General features: G+C 40.6%; 1 protein-coding gene across 3 annotated transcripts; it reads right to left on the bottom strand.

The window, feature by feature from the left end:
• zgc:65895 (TSC22 domain family protein 1) lies at positions 1-18,665 on the bottom strand. 3 transcript variants are annotated; one of them, XM_028471362.1, is made up of 3 exons: positions 16,690-18,665; positions 4,180-4,231; positions 1-1,673 (listed from the first exon to the last, which is right to left on the bottom strand). In XM_028471362.1, the coding sequence occupies exons 1-3, from the start codon at positions 18,531-18,533 to the stop codon at positions 1,410-1,412; spliced, it is 2,160 nt and encodes a 719-aa protein (XP_028327163.1). In that variant the 5' UTR covers positions 18,534-18,665; the 3' UTR covers positions 1-1,409. The 3 variants fall into 3 exon arrangements, with proteins under 3 accessions (XP_028327163.1, XP_028327175.1, XP_028327168.1); XM_028471374.1 differs by lacking the exon at positions 16,690-18,665 and adding an exon at positions 7,012-7,169; XM_028471367.1 differs by lacking the exon at positions 16,690-18,665 and adding an exon at positions 4,435-4,807.
• Positions 18,666-19,324: the final 659 nt, after the last annotated feature.

Raw genomic sequence — 19,324 nt, forward strand, 5'->3', positions numbered from 1 at the left:
TTTTCTTTTAATTTTTTATTCGAGGTGCAACTGTCTAGTGCAATTGTAACGTCACATTTGTGATGGGCTGAGGAACATGCACGAAAACATCCATGATTTTCTGCGAGGCATTTTCCCTTTATCTTTGCCAAGTGTCTTGTTGTGTTGCACTTTAAGCGAGTCAACACTGGACAGTAAAAAAAAAAAAAAAAACATAAAGAAGAAAAAAAAAATCCCCAAATACAGTCCTAATCATTTGAAATAATAGCAGGAGATACAGTACAAAGCTGTGTGTCACTGCAGGGGAAATTGCATCTTAAGTTAGAGGTTGAAAAAAGTCCTCTTCTATTCTCACCCTGAGTAATGACATCACAAGTAGTTAAAAAAAAAAAAAAACCTGGTAAAACCATAGATAAATACATATTGAACTATACACATACACACATATGAAACGACTTAAAAATAAAACAGACTCATATATATGTATCTATGGTTAGGAACCAGGCACTTCGCAGAGATCAATTGGAAAATTCAAAGTTCATCCACTAAAAACAGTCTTGTCCCACAAATGTCTTTTTTGAAAATGTTATTTCAAAGACCACTAGGACATTAATCATAAGATCTGAGAAAAAAAAAAAAAAAAAAAAAAAAAAAAAACGGGACTTTCACCAAACCGTCACTTAAAAACAACAGACCCTGCATCAATGTTTAAACACTCCATCCACGATAGAAAAGGGTAAGAGTGAGTTTGGGATGAACACAAGAGTTCTTAATGTGAACGAAGAGCAGCGAATACATTGTATTTATATATCGTTTTCTTGTGCGACCCTCCCTGAAACAAGTGAAGATCTTTCCCTATTGGTCACACAAACCCTGCTGTCAGTTAAGTCGGATAAAAGTGCAGATGGAAAACAAGGAGATCTAAGTGGTGAAGTGTTAAGGGCGGGGCGTGCGGATGGGGTGGGGGGGGGCACAAAACGATGGCACTTTTTCACAGGTCACACTGCGAGGGATTAAGACAGCGCTGACAAGAACACACTCCTGATTGGCTGGCTGGCTGGTTTGGCGACGGCTTTAAGAGTCACTTCCTGTCAGTTCTGTTCTTCCTCTCGTCATCGCCACGACGACGACGATTGTCTGGAGCAGGTATTAAAAGTTGGGAGACGTAACCGAGGCTAGCTCCAATGAACGGGTGCAAATCCACAATCTTTCAGTTAAATAAAATGTGCAACAAAAAAAGTTTATTTTTTTCCTTCCCGTGGTTAAGTCAAATTGTGCACTCCTCCAGACAGTGTCGTAGTCGGTCTTAATGCGAGAGTCCGTTCACAGCATGGAAACACTCCATTCTCCTCCTCCTCCTCCTCATCTTCTGCCTTCCATCCCCCCTGTCTTTCATTATTGAGGGGGTTTTTCAGTGTGCGGTGTCTGTTTTAGGCAGACGAGCCTGAGTTCTGTGCAGAGGAGAGGACTTGTGTGGACCCAACCGGGACAGAAGGTTGGCCGGTACCAGTTGGAGAGCCACTGGTCTGGACTTGTGCCTGGAACTGAGCCATCTGCTCGGGGCTGGCCAGGTTCTTAAGCAGATTGTTCTCCTGCTCAAGCTGAGAGTTGCGCTCGATCAGCTCATTGATCTGCTCCTTTAGGACCTCCACTTCTTCCCGGACAGCATACATCAGGTGGCTCTTTACCAGGTCCTGAAAGGGAAAAGAGAATGAGAGGGTGAAAAATTCAGTTAACACCACCATCTGAACCTCATTGAGATGGGACATGTTGAAACTTGTTGAGCATTTGAGTAAAGCGAATACCGTAATTTCCAAGCTATAAAGCGCACTGTTTTATTGGCCGCATTACAATAATGTAGCAATTTTCTAAGAAAAATCCACACAAATGTCGCAGCCTAACATAGACCGCACTCTATTGGCTGATGAGGGTGCCCTTCAGTCAACTCGGCCAATCACAACGGGCAGGAAAGCGGGCTGCTGTGCTCATTTTAGGTTGCTGGGAAATGTCCGTGTTTCAACTGATAAGTTTCCTTTACTACATGAAGTCTCCTCCTCACTGCCCCACGTCTACATATCAGTTCATTTACAGCTTTTTATGGTCACTTTTTACTGGAGCCAGACTGATACACTGCTTCGTCTGCTCTTCTTATTGTGAACTACCGCAAAGCGATCACAGCAATTCGGACTCTGAGTCAGAATACGGACGCGATCACTTCTGAACAAATCCAACGTGGTGATTTGGCAACTTCATGCTGTTATGCTACTGTTACAAACTGGCTGACTTTTACTGTAGATGGAGCGGAGATCAGAACAGCCTGTATCCAGGATGTTCTGATCTCCGCTCCGTCTGTCCGTCCTCCTTACGGAAACGTCTCCATCAGCCTCAGAGTCCAAAGCACCGATCAATCCTGAACAAACCTAACGCGGTGACTTAACAACTTTATATAACACTGGCTGACTTTTACTTCATCCACACTGTTGCTGCTGCTACAACGGGCTCTCTCTCTCTCTGACAACATTTCGTCACGTATTGCAATGATGACGCAGTGTGCATCATGACAAAATGAGTGATCAGAATGATTCAGTGTGTGCAAAAACCATTTAACGTTAACAATTTCATTGTTACACCTGTTCTAATGTGACGGAGCTTTTTGTGGTGGCATGAAGCTTATAAAACCAGGAAAAATCCACAATTGAGCCACGTAATTGTTTAAGAAGCAGGGTTCAAAGTGTGAGAAAGATAGCGGCTTATAGTCCGGAAATCACGATATATGCGAAAACGGCACTAATTTCCAACTGATTTCTTACATTTTGTAAAACTATGAGCACACAATCACTTGTTTTGAAGGAGACGGGAGATTTATAGATTTAAAAGAAATTAAAGAAGCAATGTCTGTAAAGTGTCCGAATTTAAAGTAAATAAAACATGAATACATAAAATGTATCTTCTCGAAGCACAAGTGTTAAAGTTATAAATAGTATGTATGTTTGGACAGATGAATGTATAGTGGATTACATGAATTGTATAATTATATAGATATATACCAACTAATTATGTCTCCTTTTAGAGTATAAATAGGTGTGCATTATAAGAAGATTAATGTATATGAATAAAATATAGTGCTAGATATTACAAGGGGTAGGATCATAAAAGTTTTATATTTGTTTCTACTCCTTTTTGAACATGAACAGGCTTCAGGTGCAAGATTCCAGAACTATTTATTCTCTCTTTGCTTTGTTTGATTTATTATTGTTTTTTTTTTAATTATTTTCTTATTGTGGTAAATACACTGCTGTTGTATTTGTGCTTGAAATAAAAATTACATCAAAATCAAATGGACCAAATCATTTAGATTATAAATTTCAACCAGAGACAAAAAGGTTCTAAAACAAAAAATACAGAGGAAAAAAAGAATGAGAAGAAGCAAAATAAAATGATAAAATATAAATATTTGGTTGTGCAGAATGCAAAAATTATCAAGTGCTGCAATACAGTATATTTTCACCTACAAAATTGCTGTGATGCTATAGATTGCAGTATGTTAGTGGAAAAAAAAAACCGTGATTACCCGAAGCTTTTGGCCATTTCTAAAAAAAAAATAAAGTAAAAAATAGGACACGGGGGAAAAAAATGCAAATATGTAATATTGTGGTTTCAAATAAAATTGATTTTCTTTTAATATTATGAGCATCCCCCATGTCTAGGCCAGCCCCTCCCGCCCTGTCCCGGTTGGCAGCGGAGGGAACAAAATGTTCCCGCACCGCGGTGGGAGGAGCCAATCGGCGGCCGAGTTATTAATACCGCACGGAAGGGAGGCAGTGGCCTGCCTAGCAACAGGAGGGGCTATACATGCTACATGTATGTGCGCATCGGCATGTAGCGTGTGAACCATTACCTGGCTCACATTAAAGTCCCATTAAAACCCTGGTGAGTGAACAGGAAGCGGTGAAACAATGCAACGCCCACGCGGTTCATTCATTGATTGTGATTCCACATAATTATGATGATGCGTTTCTTTTGGTTTCATCTTTACACAAACAAACAGACTAAAAGATGAGCGGTTTAAAGCAGGGTGGGTTGGTGGGTGGGTGGGTCGGTGCTGCAGCGGTTACATAACACATGTATGAGAGAATGACAGCGGCCTATTTACAAACACACACAGAGAGAGAGAGAGAGGAGGAATATCTCTTCTCTTACCATTGCTTGCTCGATCTTGTTGTCGATGGCCACCACACTTGCACCAGTAGAGCTGCAGGACAGAGAAAGAGGAGGAGGACGTGTTAACGGGATGACAACATGAAGCGACTATGATGTCATGTTGCAGTGCATCCCACGGCAGATCTGAGTCGTGACTGGCTGACAAATAAATGACCAGAGAGAACCTAAAACATCCGTAATACCGAATAATAACAGTTGAACACATGATATTAAATATTACATCAATGTCCGTACCTGTTATCAACCCTCACTGACGCACTTTCCTTCCCGAGCACGGACGACAAAAACGAAATGGAGAAATTCCTCAGTTGACAAACGCCAAGGTCCATCGCCACCGTGTAACACTGGGGGTTCATGCCTATTTTCCGTCCATAAAAAACAGCCCCTTGAAGGCGTATCACGGGTGGTGCTAACTGTGATACGCCGCTGGTAGAAAAGTAGAAAAACGTCGCATTATGATTGAGTGAGCACCGGGCGGTGGCTCCGCTCCCCCGGGCTGATGCGCTGCTCGCACCCGGGACACAAAGACTGAGGTGGCGGGCAGAGGCTCCGCTCTACACGACACCCTCCGCGGGAAGCACGCGCAGACAAAACAGCAGCAAGCAGCTACACCGATTGGCTGCCGAGGAGACTCATTTGCATAGAGCACGCATCCGCCTCTCATGATTGGACAACAGGGAAGTCATTAACATAATTCATGCCTCATCTTCCGGAACTGCTGCACTGTGTTCTAGAAAGCTCCGCAGTCACCTAAAAGGGGCAAAGACAGCATCTTCTACACCCTATTTTGATGAATTCACAATTCAACACAATACGTGTACCCTTATAAAACCATGATATCTTTTTAAATTCAATACAAGTAATGGTCTTTGGGACTCAGAGGAAAGGAAACGTGCTCAGCAATCACAAGCTTTTATATGCGGCAATGTCTCCCCCTATCGGTTAAAGATGCCAATAACAAAGTCAAGCTTTAACAATTTCATCAGCTGCCCTGGTCTGATTCAGCAATAAAAGTGGTGGAAAGATGATCAGATCACAAAGCTGATCTAAAGTGAAATTCATTTATCCTTTATATTTATCATTATTATTATCGTTTCTGGTTTGTTTTTCGTATTTTTTTGTGTGTTCTTCACACCAACTACCAAGTTCAATTCCTTGTACTGTTTTTAATAAACACTTTTCTGATTCAAAAAAGGTCAGATAATGTAAAGGTTAAATTGCAGATAAAAGGGAAGCTCAAGTTTCTCCTGTTTCAGTCTAACTGACGGAACAGGGAACACGCTGTTCTCTCCAGTGCAACAGGTCCACCCTCTTTTCTTTTATATATAAAGGCAAGCGTAGTTGAAATCACATATGACACGAAGTTGAGAATCCGAGTTCAATATTCAGTCACGAGACAGAAAACAAAAAAACCCATTTTGTTTTATTTTCAACTTTTAAAGAATTAAAAATAAAACAAAGTTAATGACATTGCTGCACCTTTTTTTTTTTTTTTTAGTTTCATCTGAATTTAAATTAAATTAGGTGCTTCAATATAAGTAAAATGTAAAAACAAAATCCACATGAAATTACACAATGAATTGGTGATTGTTGCAGTTGCAATAATTTATATCAATAAAGTATATGGGACATTTGCTAAAGTGAGAGATAGGCTCAAGAGTGTTACTTTCTTATAAGTTGTTAATATTAAATTATTAGATTCAGGTGTGAACAAAGAAACCATGAAAATGTAGCTAAAATCTAAGATTTTTGTAGAAAAGGCTGATATTAGGCTCATCATTTCTTTGTTGTGAAATTATTTCTCTGGCAATCTCGCATCTAGAAAGAGTTGAAAATGTTCCTCAAAGCAATTAATGTCACAGATAAGAAAATACAATGTATCGATGTGACTATTTTAGGTTTTAGCAACTTAAAACTTAGAGATTCCAAATAGGGACAATAAAGTGGAGGTTATATAATATGTAGAAAATTGTAAAATTATTGAACAATTAAGAGACTTCAACTAACAAATGAAAGGAAGGTTAATGTAAAAAACAGATTTTCTACTGTAGGTTTCTAACTAATCAGCTTTTATTCCTGTTTGTTGAGGTTTGCATTTCATAAAAATAGCTGTATCCACTATCTGTGATGAAGCATGCTTGTGAACAAGTATTTTGGTTATTATAAACAAAGATGTCCTTTTATATTTGGTCTTGGTCCAACAGAATCAGTTTTTTGGAGGCTGTGCAGACATACTATATGGAGGGATTTTTACTTTTTGGGCTTCTGTTTGAATTTCATAAGGGACGGTGGCACATGTTGAGACAATATGTGCTTATGCAAAGTAATGAAAGTTACTGGGACATTTGGGAACAAATACTATACTATAAAAATAAACAGAAGGGGGTGTTGGCTGAAGACTGTTCACATTTTTGCTTGCTGAGTTGGAAACTGTTATATATGAGTGACTACTGGAGATATATCTCATTCTGCTATCAAGCTAAAGGGAAATCATGGGAGTGAGTGCTAATCGATCACACCTTCACTTTCCTTGCTAAGTGGAGGTGAGCGTGCATGAGAAGTGCTGAGAACAGTGTGTCCTCCAACAAGGGGAAAGCCCTTTAGGGCTGCTGGAGAGTCTGAACATGCTGAGGTGATGCTTTGTTTGGTGGGGGTAGAGGGGGCCACAGTTTGTTTAATGGAAGCTGGTAGAGACAAAACACTACCCCAATCAACAAAGACATCACAACAGAAGCCAGTCACTATTCGTCCCTGTTAAGGCTAACCAATAGCGAATCCTCTGACATGAGACAACATCACAGCCATTGTTACCTCTTCAGATGCTTCTCCAGCTCCCAGAAGAACAGCTTTATGGCCATTGCGTCCGTGCCCTTCGCTGCTCCGGCCCCGGCCAGCCACTTCTCTCTCATTGATGCTCTCAGGCTAAAAACCCACAACACTCCAACCAAAGCAGAGACCACCACCACCCCCAACCAACCCGCCTGACGCAAGTGTCCCCAAAACAAACAAACCAGCTCTCCCTGGCACCACCACCACCACCACCTCTCCTCCGTCCTCCTGACCTGTGCCCTTTGGTCCCGACCCTTTGTCTCCCCACAATGGGAGAGCCTGACTGACAACGACGATCAGGATGGAGCTGAAGGAGGACAGGAGTGCGGGTGCTTACAGCAGGACTGTGTATTAGTGTGCCAAGTCTTCCCAAGTGCCCCCTCACTAAGCCTGAATAGCCTCAGAAGTGATTGGATGTGTGCAGAGTATACGCAGCAGAGTGGGCGTTGATGTCATCACTTTAAGAAGTAAAGCCTCCTCCCTTTTTGTTGTTATGTAAACTGTCAGCACAGATTAGGATGATGCATCCAATAGAAAAGAACTCTTTCGACCACACACCCCACAACCACCTGCAAGCCCCTCCCCATTTGTAACATCTACCTTCTCTTTCCTTCCCACTTATATGCTGTGTTATCTCAATGAAGATAAGAGACTTAGGCTTTGTTTGATTAGAAAAAAAAATCTTGCTCAACACCCTAGTTGGCAGATCCTTGGATCTTCAGGTATCGTGAAAAAAAAAGGACAAGCTGTACTAGGGATGCTTTTAGGCATCCTGTCATTCCACATCAGAGCAAGCGCACTGGATGCACACCCTCACAGTATGGATGTCCATTGGAGCATGCCTCACGTGCAGCTCCATGCTGGTCAGAAGTCTGCATTGAAAGTGCACGTCGAGTTTGTACACCAGCCTGAACAATGGCGATCATAACAAGATGGCTAGAGAGATGACAAACCACGTACAGCGACAACAATGAGCACCTAAGGCCAACCACAAATAATTAAAAACCGATGACTTTAAAATTACACAAGTTTGGAGTGATAATGGAAAAAAAAATGGCAGACGGTGGGGTGCATTTGTGAAAATCACAAAATGGCGGTGGCACAGGGTGTGTTTGAGGGATTGCATGGCAAGGCTCAATTAAATTGAAGGTATTAACCTCATTAGGTGGAGGTCAGGTCTTTGTTTTTCTGTCTTCACTGTAAGTGTCACTAATCGTGGAAAATGTCAGTGACCAGAAATCGGAGTAGTGGGCCAGGAACCATTGTTCAGTCTGCGAGACCCTTTGACATCCAAGACCAACGTTCACATGTTCAAACGTTTCTTTTACTTGGACCACCTACTGCAGTAGTACATAGTGTACTCAAAAGTCTTGGTCACTCTGCGCATGCTTGCTTGGAACAAAAGACTGCAAATGTATCAGAGTGACGCCTTTGGCTGAGAATATGCCGTCTCTGCATCACCAATCACAGACGGAGCGACTGACTTAACTCGGCCAATGGCGACAGACTTTGATGTTATGACATCACAGATGGGATGCTTTCATTCATTATATATCCTCATCCATCCAACGCTAGTGCAATGTCTGCACAAAAGGCTGACCCATATCCCATCTTTGGTATTGCATTTTGAGCCTCAGATGAAGAATACCATAATAAACGTATCATAAGTCAAATAAGAACCTTCTCTATGAGCCGTTATGTCTCCGCCACACCCTGAGGAGGTTACTTAAGGTTGGATGTGTAGTCACAGTGCAGCAGCAAATGATGTTGGAGAAGGCACGCACGCACACACAAACAGACGGCGTTTTATTGTCACCATTATGCAAGATTTAAAAAGCTAATGTGGTTTTATGATAATTGATTCATGTCAAAAATATGGCCTGCAGAGCAACACATGTGACTTTAGCAAAAAAGAACAAAACAAGGGCACATTAGGTTCTTTTTGGTATGAATTACATTTTTGGGCCTTTTTATATTATTGTTTAAGAATATTTTGAAACATCTTCAAAATGTTCTTGTTCTAGGTTGGTGGTGTTGTTTTGCTTATCCAGCCCCTTGGGAATAAGTGTTAAAAACATGAAAAAGGTTGCAGCGTACTGTAAATAAAGACAGGATATACTGTGGTCGAGGTGGCATAGTCTTCCCATTGTGGGACTGGTGAAGTATTTTATTAAAAAGTCAAAGCTAGAAATCAAAACATGAGGAGATAACCACAACCCAAACCTTCTTGTGTTGCTGTAACAGCTTGGACCTCCTTCCTTCCACTGTCTCAAAAAGGCACCCAGCTGAGTGCAAGTAATGCTTCCACTTCACTTTAATGTGGGATTCAGGGGAAAGCAGAGCTGTGCTCAGTTGGTGTGTGGTCCTAAAAACAAATCCGGCTTTGCAGCAACTTAGGAAAAAAAAAAAGCGAGAAACCGATTTCACAAGATCTGGCATCACAAGTCAATATTTCATTCTATTAATATTTGTAGTGTCCGAGACTTTTTATTCTTCCTTTTATCACTCTTTCCTACAAAGGTTAGCATACTGCATTGTGATTGGCCAGGCTCATGGACCCATCACCTCAAGAGCAGGAAGAAGACATGGGCTTGTACGTTCATCCTGTTTGTGTGTTGGTGCATTAGTTCCTGCGTGCATACTGGTGGAATCCGGTTTGGAACCTTTTAATGTTGGCCTTTACTCAATGGAGAACCAAAGTCACACAATGGGACGCATGCATGTTAAGTAGGCACTCATTCTTGTCTTTGAAGAAAAAAAAAAAAAAATACCCACTGGCAATTATTTATAGCAGAAGAAATTACATAACTGAAATAGCAGGGTACACTCATCTTTCCAGAAGAATTGCAGTAGATCTAAAATAAACAACAAGGCGAGCCCCAGAAGATACAAACTGATCTGATGGCAACGTATACCTCCAGGGGCTGAATGCCTTTTATGGAGCGATAGCAAATTCTTCCCTGCCATGCACACAATGCCGTACATAACCAGCCTCACTGCCATATGGGCTACAGGAGAGACGACAAGGAGAAAAGAGCAGACACTGACAAAACTATAGTTAAAGTGTGGACAAATAGCGTTCCTGGACTTGTCAGCAAAGCATATTTCATCTTTCTTACTTCATGCGGAAGTTAAATGTCACAAAGGACAGGCGCAGATATTGTTGGACTTTCTGATCTACAAATGCCAACCAACTCCCCAAAACAGTGTCGTCACTTCCCTCAAATTCTTCCCTACAGTTATATACACACCTATTAAAAAAGCAGCAGGTATGGAGTTGGATTTAACGTGTTAAGCAAAAATTATGAATTCAGAAATGTACTTTCTGAAACGGAAATAGCAATAAGACTGATAGTTTCTGGAAATTTTCACGCATTTCTGCGATATTTTTTACATTACAGCTCATTATTATTGGGTGTGCTTTAAGCCCACTGCTGCAGAAAATAAATATGTAATTAATAACAATAACACTCTGCATTCTTTTGTTGTTTACCATCAAATTTTTAAGTATAGTGCTACGAAATCTCTCGGTCTACTCATCCGTCCACACGAAACGCACCATGTTTTCTCGGTGAGAAGTGGTCATGTGACCAGGTACGTCATGTCACGTGACGTGTAACTGCGGAAAAAGTGTTTCCATTTCGCTATACATTTCAATATCCAAACGTCAATAAACCTCATGAAAGCGTATACTTTTTAGCAATATTTTAGTATCTTGTTGGTTCCGTTCTTTCTTACTATGGACTTTATATTTTGTTAAGCGCATTGAGATGACTGTTGTAATTTGCGCTATATAAATAAAGTTGAGTATTATTTGTTTCTAAATTCGGGTTTTTTTCATTACCAGTTTTATTGCAGTATTTAGATTTTGTGCTTTTTCCCAATGGTAATAGAAACATAGCTGAGCATTTTGGCATGAACATGCTTTCAGGAAGTTTAAAAGCCAGTAATGATATTTAATAAGGGACAGCCAGAAACTAAACAAAAATAGTTAAACTTACAAGGAAATTAAACAAAATATGGATAATTTAAGCCATTTATTATATTGATTGTCAGCTTGGATATATTATTATCATCATACAAATATTACACAACCTCTATCTAACAATCCCATCAGTGGTAGGAAGTTATCATCCCCTGGGTCACATGGGCCTGCATGGCCTTCTGTGTGGAGGTTTGAAGGGTGAGAATGGTAAGGAATCAAGTGTAAGAGTTGCCATGAGTGACTAAGTTCATTACAAGAAGTTGGACATTTTTCTTGAAGCTCTGCACAGCGTGTGTGGCTTCATGTGGAGATTTAGGTGTGTTTTAAAAGCAAAGGCTGCTGAGAGTCAAACACTGAGCTTTGTCTTTTACTCTTTAGTGCGTCTCCCCCCCTCATGCCCCCGACTGTCAGTTTCAGGGAAAGAAAATGTTTGTCTTGATCAGATCGTCCAGTGGTTGGGTTAAGATATACCATGCTGATATTTATATTACACACAGAAGAAGAAAAAAAAAAGGTGAAAGACTGACAAAGAAAGATTAGTTCAACAGTGCCTACAGAACAAGCCAGTGCAAAAACACGACTGCCTCAAAACTTGGTGTTGGATAGCAGTTAAATTAAAAAAAAATGGTAAAACCCTTGGCAAAAAGTCAAAATCAACAGAGGGATTGTTATTTATCGTTCAATTTAGACCAAACGACACAAAACTCGGATCACAATTACGGACGGACAAAAATTATTCCAATGATTATATAAAGAAATCTGAATCAGTGAATCTTTGTACTCGGCCCACTAAGACAATTGGAAATTTTAGGTTAACTCTATAACATAAACCAAAAGCTTTTCACTTTTCGACCCTGCTCCGCTAGTGCTGCTATATGGGTAGAGAAACCGAAGCATGTCCTACACATTTGCAATACATGCAATAAGATGTCTATGGATCAGTCTTCACACTTTTCAAAACCATCATCATCTTAAAAGCTGCTTTAAATAAAGAAGCTAGATAGATATGTCACGTATTCATTTTGTTTAGTCATGTTATGTTCATTATGTTTAGTTACCCATCTAGAAGCCATTTGGAAGGAGTATAAAACAAGTATGGTTTCAATACATTTAAAAAGTTCAGGAGAGTTCTACTTTGTATTTTGGAAATGCAATATAACTAGATTATCTTTGACAGAAACAGATATATCTATACATTTTTTTTTAAGCAAAGCAAATAAAAAAAAGTCATCTTTTCATTAAACAATGCATTTTTGTGCAACATTGGCCATAGTCATATTTCATGTACTAAATAAAAAAAACATTTAAACCTTTTTTTGTTTTCTTTTTATAGTATGTTTACTTATGGTAATGCTGGGTGGTATGACCAAAAATGTGAGTCACTATATCACACTAAATACAAAATAAGACAGTTAAAACATTTTCTTGTTGTTTGTGGATTATATCAATACAATATACGTACTGTATACTCTATTGGTGCTGGGATGTATGACCAAAAATTCACATCATGATATTTTTCCACAATCAAATGATTATGCGGTATAATGATGTTTTCTTTTCCCTCCCTATGTATATATTATTTAGTTTAGTTTTTTTTCAAGGACAACTGGTTACGTTAACCACACTTTCAAATGATTTAGAGAATAATCGCTGGAGTAAATTGGCTCGGAATTTTTCTTCATTTATTTATTTTTTTTACAGTCATCATAAGTAGTGAATATCGCAGAAAGTAATTCTATCCACACTAAAATAATGACCTCCCTGTGACTGCAGTGATGTTCAAAATTACATCTCGGGGTGTTTTTACTCAAAGGTTTCAGCAGTTGTATCTGAGAAGCCGTGTTTCATTATTGCTATGGCAATGCTAAAAATTATGTAAGAACGTCCAGGTGTTAAAGGCGTGTAAAAATAATTCAAATAGAAAAAACACGAAATGAGAGGAATGCAGCAATGATGGACTTTGACAGCTCATTCCATACATGAAATACATAGATGTTATTCCCACAGTGTAAAAGCCTGAAGGGAAATCATTGCTTAGAACTATAAAAAAAGTCCTCTCCTGTCAACACCTCACATTGCACACATCATAAAGCACTGTAATGATGGTGATAAACACTTGTGTTGACAAAGGCAGACAGAAGTGTAAGGAGGCATGTCAAACCTTCTTTAAGAACAGACTCAGAATGAAAATTCAAGGCGGGAATCCATGACACATACTAAAACAATGAATTAAAAAAAAAATAAAAAAAACGGAAAAGCTGATATTCAAAGGAAACCATACATTTTTACAAAGCATTTTTTCCTGTATTTACAATTTGTGTATTGACGTAATCACTTTGTTGCGTGCCAGGAGGACATTCACAGTTTGCTGCAGGGAAATTTAGAGGTCAGTGATTCTAAAAAGTACATTCGATTACATAAACAATTGTCAGTCAAGCTCGAGAATCTATAACTCTGCACTGCCATCTAGTGGAGCACAGGCAGTAAATCTTCAAAACAAGTCACTAAACAGGCCTCTATGTGCATGACATGAAGTAAAATATGTTTGACAGAGAATACTTTGACAGTTAAGAGGCACTGCTCAGTGACTCGTGAGAAAAGATGCTTGCTTCATTAGGTTGGCATTCAATTTTGATGCTGAGACATGCTTATAAGTGTTATATTATAGGGTTTGGTGAGAAAAACACACCCTGTGAAAATAATGGCTTTTTAAAAGTTATTTTGTCATCAAGAAAATTAGCATGCAACGTGTCCAGTGAGAAATTGAGTCAAGCAGTTAAATGTGTCAATTTATGTCATCATCAAGTAGTTGCACCAAATTTTAAATGACTAAAACATAAATAAATTAATAAATAATACATGGCCATTTGTTTCTTTTTGGAACAATTGAAGGAAAACCACAAATTTAATTTACAAAAAACAGTAAAGCTTCTTTACTTTAGTTTTAAAATATTTAAGGGACCTCAGTGGCCGTGGTTTTATGTAAACTCACTCTTTTTTAACTTTGAGTAAACTTTGGTCTTTGCATTTCCAACAGCCAGCCTTGAATACTAAACCAGTTACAAATGGGTGTGTCCACATCACTGATGCATATTTATAGAGACAACAGCAAAGGCTGCTTTTCGGTAAAATATGACAAATAAGATGAAATAAAGATATCCTTTATTGATCCCTAAAGGGGAAACAGTGCACAGGTCATGGTATAAGATATATACATATTTTAGATGACAGCCATGATCATTTTAGATCTTTTACTTATGCTAATAAATCATTTAACAAATTAAAGCAAGAAACTGTACATTTTCTCTGAGCATTGCATTAAAAAAATTATATATATATATATATATATATATATATATATATATATATATATATATATATATATATATATATATATATATATATATATATATATATATATATATATCAATTTCTGGGAAACAAAGCGGCTCATAAAACCCAGAAGGATAGGAATTAATAAATTAGTCCAAGTACATGTTATCCACTTTGATCTCCTGACATGTCAGTGGATTTCCTAAGGAACAGTTGTTTGAATAAATGAAAAATTAACATCTTATTCAAAAATAAGTCAGCAAGAATCTTGCTGGAATTACTATGCAGAAGCTGAGAAAACTTCAAGGAAACATCAAATCGATCAGCAGACGCCTCTGATGAAGACTGGCAGTCGTCAGTCGAAACATGTCAGGAGATCACAGTGTATTTCCTCATAGTCAAAGTCCATTTTAATTTGAAATGTTTATTTTTCTACATGAATTCATTTTTAATGCTACACATGATCCTTTTTCCTGTCTCGAATCTTTGAATGCAGATGATTTATGTACCAGAGTTGTTCATTTCACACGCTTTCTTTTTTTTGGAAGGGTGGAAAGTTTTATCCCTACTGGAAATACTAGGTGAAAAAGCCATTGTTTGTTAATGCGTAATACACACCCTTTTTTCACCGCTAATTCCGCAAACAGTTGCTACTGTTGACAGAGAGGGAGAAACAAGTAAAGACAGATAAAGCACAGGCGATGGTGCTAAGTTTGAACTAAATGTATATGTATATGGTGGTAGAGGGTATTTTTTTCTATTAATGTTAACGGACACTTGCATAATATAAATCCCATCAGCACTGACCACACGGGCCCGTTGAGGACCTGCTGGACTGATCAATGTCAAACACAAATGTGAAACCAACCAAGCATGCCAAACCAAGACACACCCTCACCTCCCTGTTTTGTAAGTTGGCAGAACTCAAGTCACGCACCACCTCTAGCTCAGAAAAACTTGTGACGGATCAAACTTTAAGCAAGTGAATGCATCAGTATTTGTTTTTGTTCAAGTCCTGCCTGACTTTTAAACCCATTGATAAACACAGCATTCCATGATCTGCTGTGCACAAACACCTGAAAGCCCACACGCTGCAGGACACAGAATATATGGATGCATGCTCTTCTTTACGTAGGGCAGACAGAGGCCATGTAAACAACACACATCCCTATGCAAGCGACAAAAGCCTCCATAGTGTGTGCAGCTGGATATTATTGCTGTTAGTTACTGTGCTACTAAAACCAGCAGGGGACGACTGACCTTGAACTCCAGCTCCTAAAACCTCAACATGCTCCAAAACAGCTGAAAATACATCAACTGTTTGCTCTCCATGCAGGAAATTAAACACAAAAGCACTCAAGCTTGCTCCCTAAACTAATTATTTAAATCACAGGCAGATGTTTTGACACTGGAACTTAAAATAATTTAAAAATATTTAAGTTCTGAGAATTGAGGTGAGGCTAATTGTCAGTTCAGCTGTTACATACCCTACAGGTGATACGCCGCCCCGACATGAATCTCCTGCTTAAGCATACGAGACAGTGGTGACAAGATATTGCTCCAAGAACTCACCTAACTTTGAATCATTTCAGATTATTGTAAATTCTATACGTCGCTCCACTTCATATAGACACATATTAAGACATTAGGAATAATAATATAGTTCATTTTAAGTAGTTGTGCATTAATAGATGACATGTAACTAAAAACAGTAAGAGTTGGGAAGGGAATAAATAGTAATGTGGCACTCAGCGCTATGACATAAAAATAAACTGCAGCCCAGGTCCCTTGAGGTAGTTTAAATCAACAGAGCTGCTGTCTAATAAAAGGGAGGGCATGGACACGAGGAAAAACAAGTGAGGAGGTCAGAAAAAGCTGGAAAAATTTAGCAACGGCACTGACACAGATGAAACTAACAAAAAAAGGACTTAAGATAGTGGGAGGGTTTATCATTGTGTAGACCAGAGATGAGCAGCATTCATTACTATAATCATTCATGATGAATGACAAATCTGAGCAATAATACAGGAACAAATGAAGGCCTTATGTATTTTGTTGTAGTTTTGTGTATTTTTTAGTGTTGCAAGAGTCATTATGTGTTTTTGTTGTCGCTTTGTGTATTCTTCTGTCATTCTACGTGCTTTTGTCCTTGGTTGTCCCTTTTTATCTATTGTTTTATATATGTTTTTTCGAGTTTGACAAGAGCATGTCAGTCGGTTTATATTGAGTAAAACGTAGCTTTTGTAAGAAATGTATGGGACTTAAATGAGCACTGACCTTCTATTAAAATAGGATTAGATAAAGAACAAACAGGTCTGGGAATGCAGGCATTCATTTCTCACCTGTCCTCCTCTCCTTCAGCAGGCTGCGTCCGGAGGCCTGCAGCAGCAGCAGCAGCAGCAGCGACCATCAAAGCGCTGGCTTCCGCTGACATTCCCATCTGAGCCAGAGATCCAGCAGCACCGCTGGCGTTTGCACTACCCACACCAGCTGGCGTGTTGGTCCCCAGTTTGGGCAGACCCAGGAAACCTTGGTGATGGAGCAGGAGCTTCTGGGCGTCCTCAAGGTGGGATGTTTTAAAAGTGGTGCCACCTCCAGCGACACGGGCTAGAGGGGCCCCCGGGGTGAGGATGGGCTGAAGGTCAGCTTGTAGAGCAGTCAAAGGCATGTAAGGGCTCCCTTGTATGGACACAGCAGTGGAAGGTGGATGAATTTGAGTCTGCGATTGACCAGCAATAAAAGTTGAAAGCGCAGATGATGCAAAGTGACCTTGATGGGGAAGCTGGTGGCTGATGCTGATTGGCTGTGGGGCTGACATGGAGATTCCCATTTGAACTTGCGGCATTGGAGGTTGCACTTGTGTCTGGAAGGGAGCAGTGGGCTGGATAAAATCTGGCTGTCTTGGGATGGACCCTGCATGAAAATGGGGTGCAGGGTGGTGGGGGTCCATAGCGTAGGGTAACTGCTGAGACATTTGAGGCTGCTGACCTTCAGCAACCTGTGCCGTCACCTGTGGTACTCCTGCCTGAACAGCAACAGGAACCACTGGTTTCTGTGTACTAATTCCCCCACCAACTTCCTGGGGGGGCACATAAGTCAGAGGAGTGATTATAGTCCGCCCCTGTGGGGGACTCTGCATTGATTGAGAACTAGGAAAGTCTTGGCTCGGTGTAGGATACGGATGTAGTGTATGCGGTATAGCAGCAAGAATCCCCGAATTACCCGTCTCCGTCTCCGCAGCCATGTCTGAAACTTTTGGTGGCTCTGACGTAGTAGGTTGAGGAACTTCTTTTTCATAATACTCTGTGCACGTCCATCGGCCTTTGCGAAACGGCTCAGAATTAGTGTCAAGTTTGACCACTCTGAAGCGAGAGCTGGTGTGAGTTTGGCTGTGATGGCTTTGACTGGCGGGGGCTGCAGCAGCTAACCCAGATCCTCCACCAGTGACATTAGTGTTGTCAAAACCCGTAGTGTGGGCAACAGACACATGAGAAGTGTTTACACTGCCTTGCGTGTGGTGATCAGAAGCGGTCTCACCAACATTAGGAGCTAGTTTAGCAGCATCTGGTCTGTGGTATTGAACTGGAACTGTTCTGGAGGCCATAGCTGGGCTGGAGGTAGCCAAAGGTGCAACAGGAAGTGCTTGGAGTGACAGTTCACCTCTTCCCAGACTCTCAGACTGGTGGTGGTATGCATGGCTCTGTTGCGGCTGAGGATAAGGATGTTGGTGCACCGACCCATTGATCATCGGATGAGGCTTTAAAGGATCATTGGGCGACACCACTCCAGGAGAGTCGACCCCTTGGAGACTGTTTAGTGTCTCCTCAGATGAGCTTCTCTCCAGCACTCCTGTATCAGTGGGTTTAGACGCAGAAACATCCAGCATGTCTGAAGAAAGCTCTTCAGTGTGAGACTCATCCATGTCATCATAGCTCTCCGTGTCATCTGCTAAACTGTTATTGCCACTTATCTGAGCTGAGGTGACACTGGTGATTTGGAAACCGCTTTTCTTCTTCGCCTGAGCAGCAGCTGGTTGGGACTGGGGCTGCTGGTGGGGTCCTGGTGAGGAGGATTCAGCCTGCATTTGGCTGTCGTCCCCCGGGTTGACTCCACTGCTGCCCCTCCGGTAGTTAAAGGCCGCTTTCCGACTCCCAGTGGGGTCACCAGTGAAGTCCTGGTGATGCATCCTCTTCACCACGAAGGAAACCTTCAAAGGCGAGTATCTGATGGCTGCTAGCTAACACAGATGCTAGCTCAGATCAGCTGCAGTACCGTGATACTAAAGAAGAGCCGTAAGTGAGAAGTCATATGATTTGTCCTTTGGAGAAAAAAGAAAGAAAAAAAAAAGGCTAAACGTCCCCAGCAGGAGATTGGCCTTTATAAAGAGACCTAACAGTGGCGCACTTCTTCTCATAAACCAAACTCCATCTTTAGAGGCATGGAAACTTCTCCAATCATGTAAATAAAACAGTTACAAACCAAGCTAGCTGCTAGTTAGCTCGAAGCTGTGCTGCAAGTAGCAGCAGTTAGCTACGTTAGCCAACTACTTTGAGCACCTTTATACACCAAAAGTGTATCACAGCATTCAAAAAAACAAAAACAAGCCCCTAATAACTCAGGAGGTGGTTGCTTTGCTGGACGGTGGATGTCGAGCTCTTTCCCGGACCCTCCGTCCCCTACCGCCGTAACACACCGAGTCCACTTCACGACAATAAGTGTCCGTTTTCAACAGATCACTCACTGTACATAAAATCCTTTTATGTAGTGACAACAGTTCCAGGTAAAATCCATCCGGGTTTATTTTGTCACGGCCGTGTTTGCTGTCTCATTGCCGGTGAGCAGCAGCAGCAGCTAACGGGCTGTCAGTCTGGAAGGTTGATTACAAACATGGACACTGCGCATGCGCGTACCTGCCATTTCTGCAGAATGGTGTAACGTTCACGGACCCTCAGCTGGAAAAGATTGCACAGCGGTCAA

This window comes from Gouania willdenowi, chromosome 2 (genome assembly GCF_900634775.1).
Source record: "Gouania willdenowi chromosome 2, fGouWil2.1, whole genome shotgun sequence".
Lineage (NCBI taxonomy): Eukaryota > Metazoa > Chordata > Actinopteri > Blenniiformes > Gobiesocidae > Gouania > Gouania willdenowi.

Coding starts and splice junctions, on each gene's coding strand:
- zgc:65895 (XM_028471362.1), bottom strand. CDS start 18,533: ATGCATCACCAGGACTTCACTGGTGACCCCACTGGGAGTCGGAAAGCG. Junction 4,232..16,689: donor GCTGAAGGAGAGGAGGACAG/GTGAGAAATGAA, acceptor TCTGTCCTGCAG/CTCTACTGGTGCAAGTGTGG. Junction 1,674..4,179: donor ACAAGATCGAGCAAGCAATG/GTAAGAGAAGAG, acceptor TTTCCCTTTCAG/GACCTGGTAAAGAGCCACCT.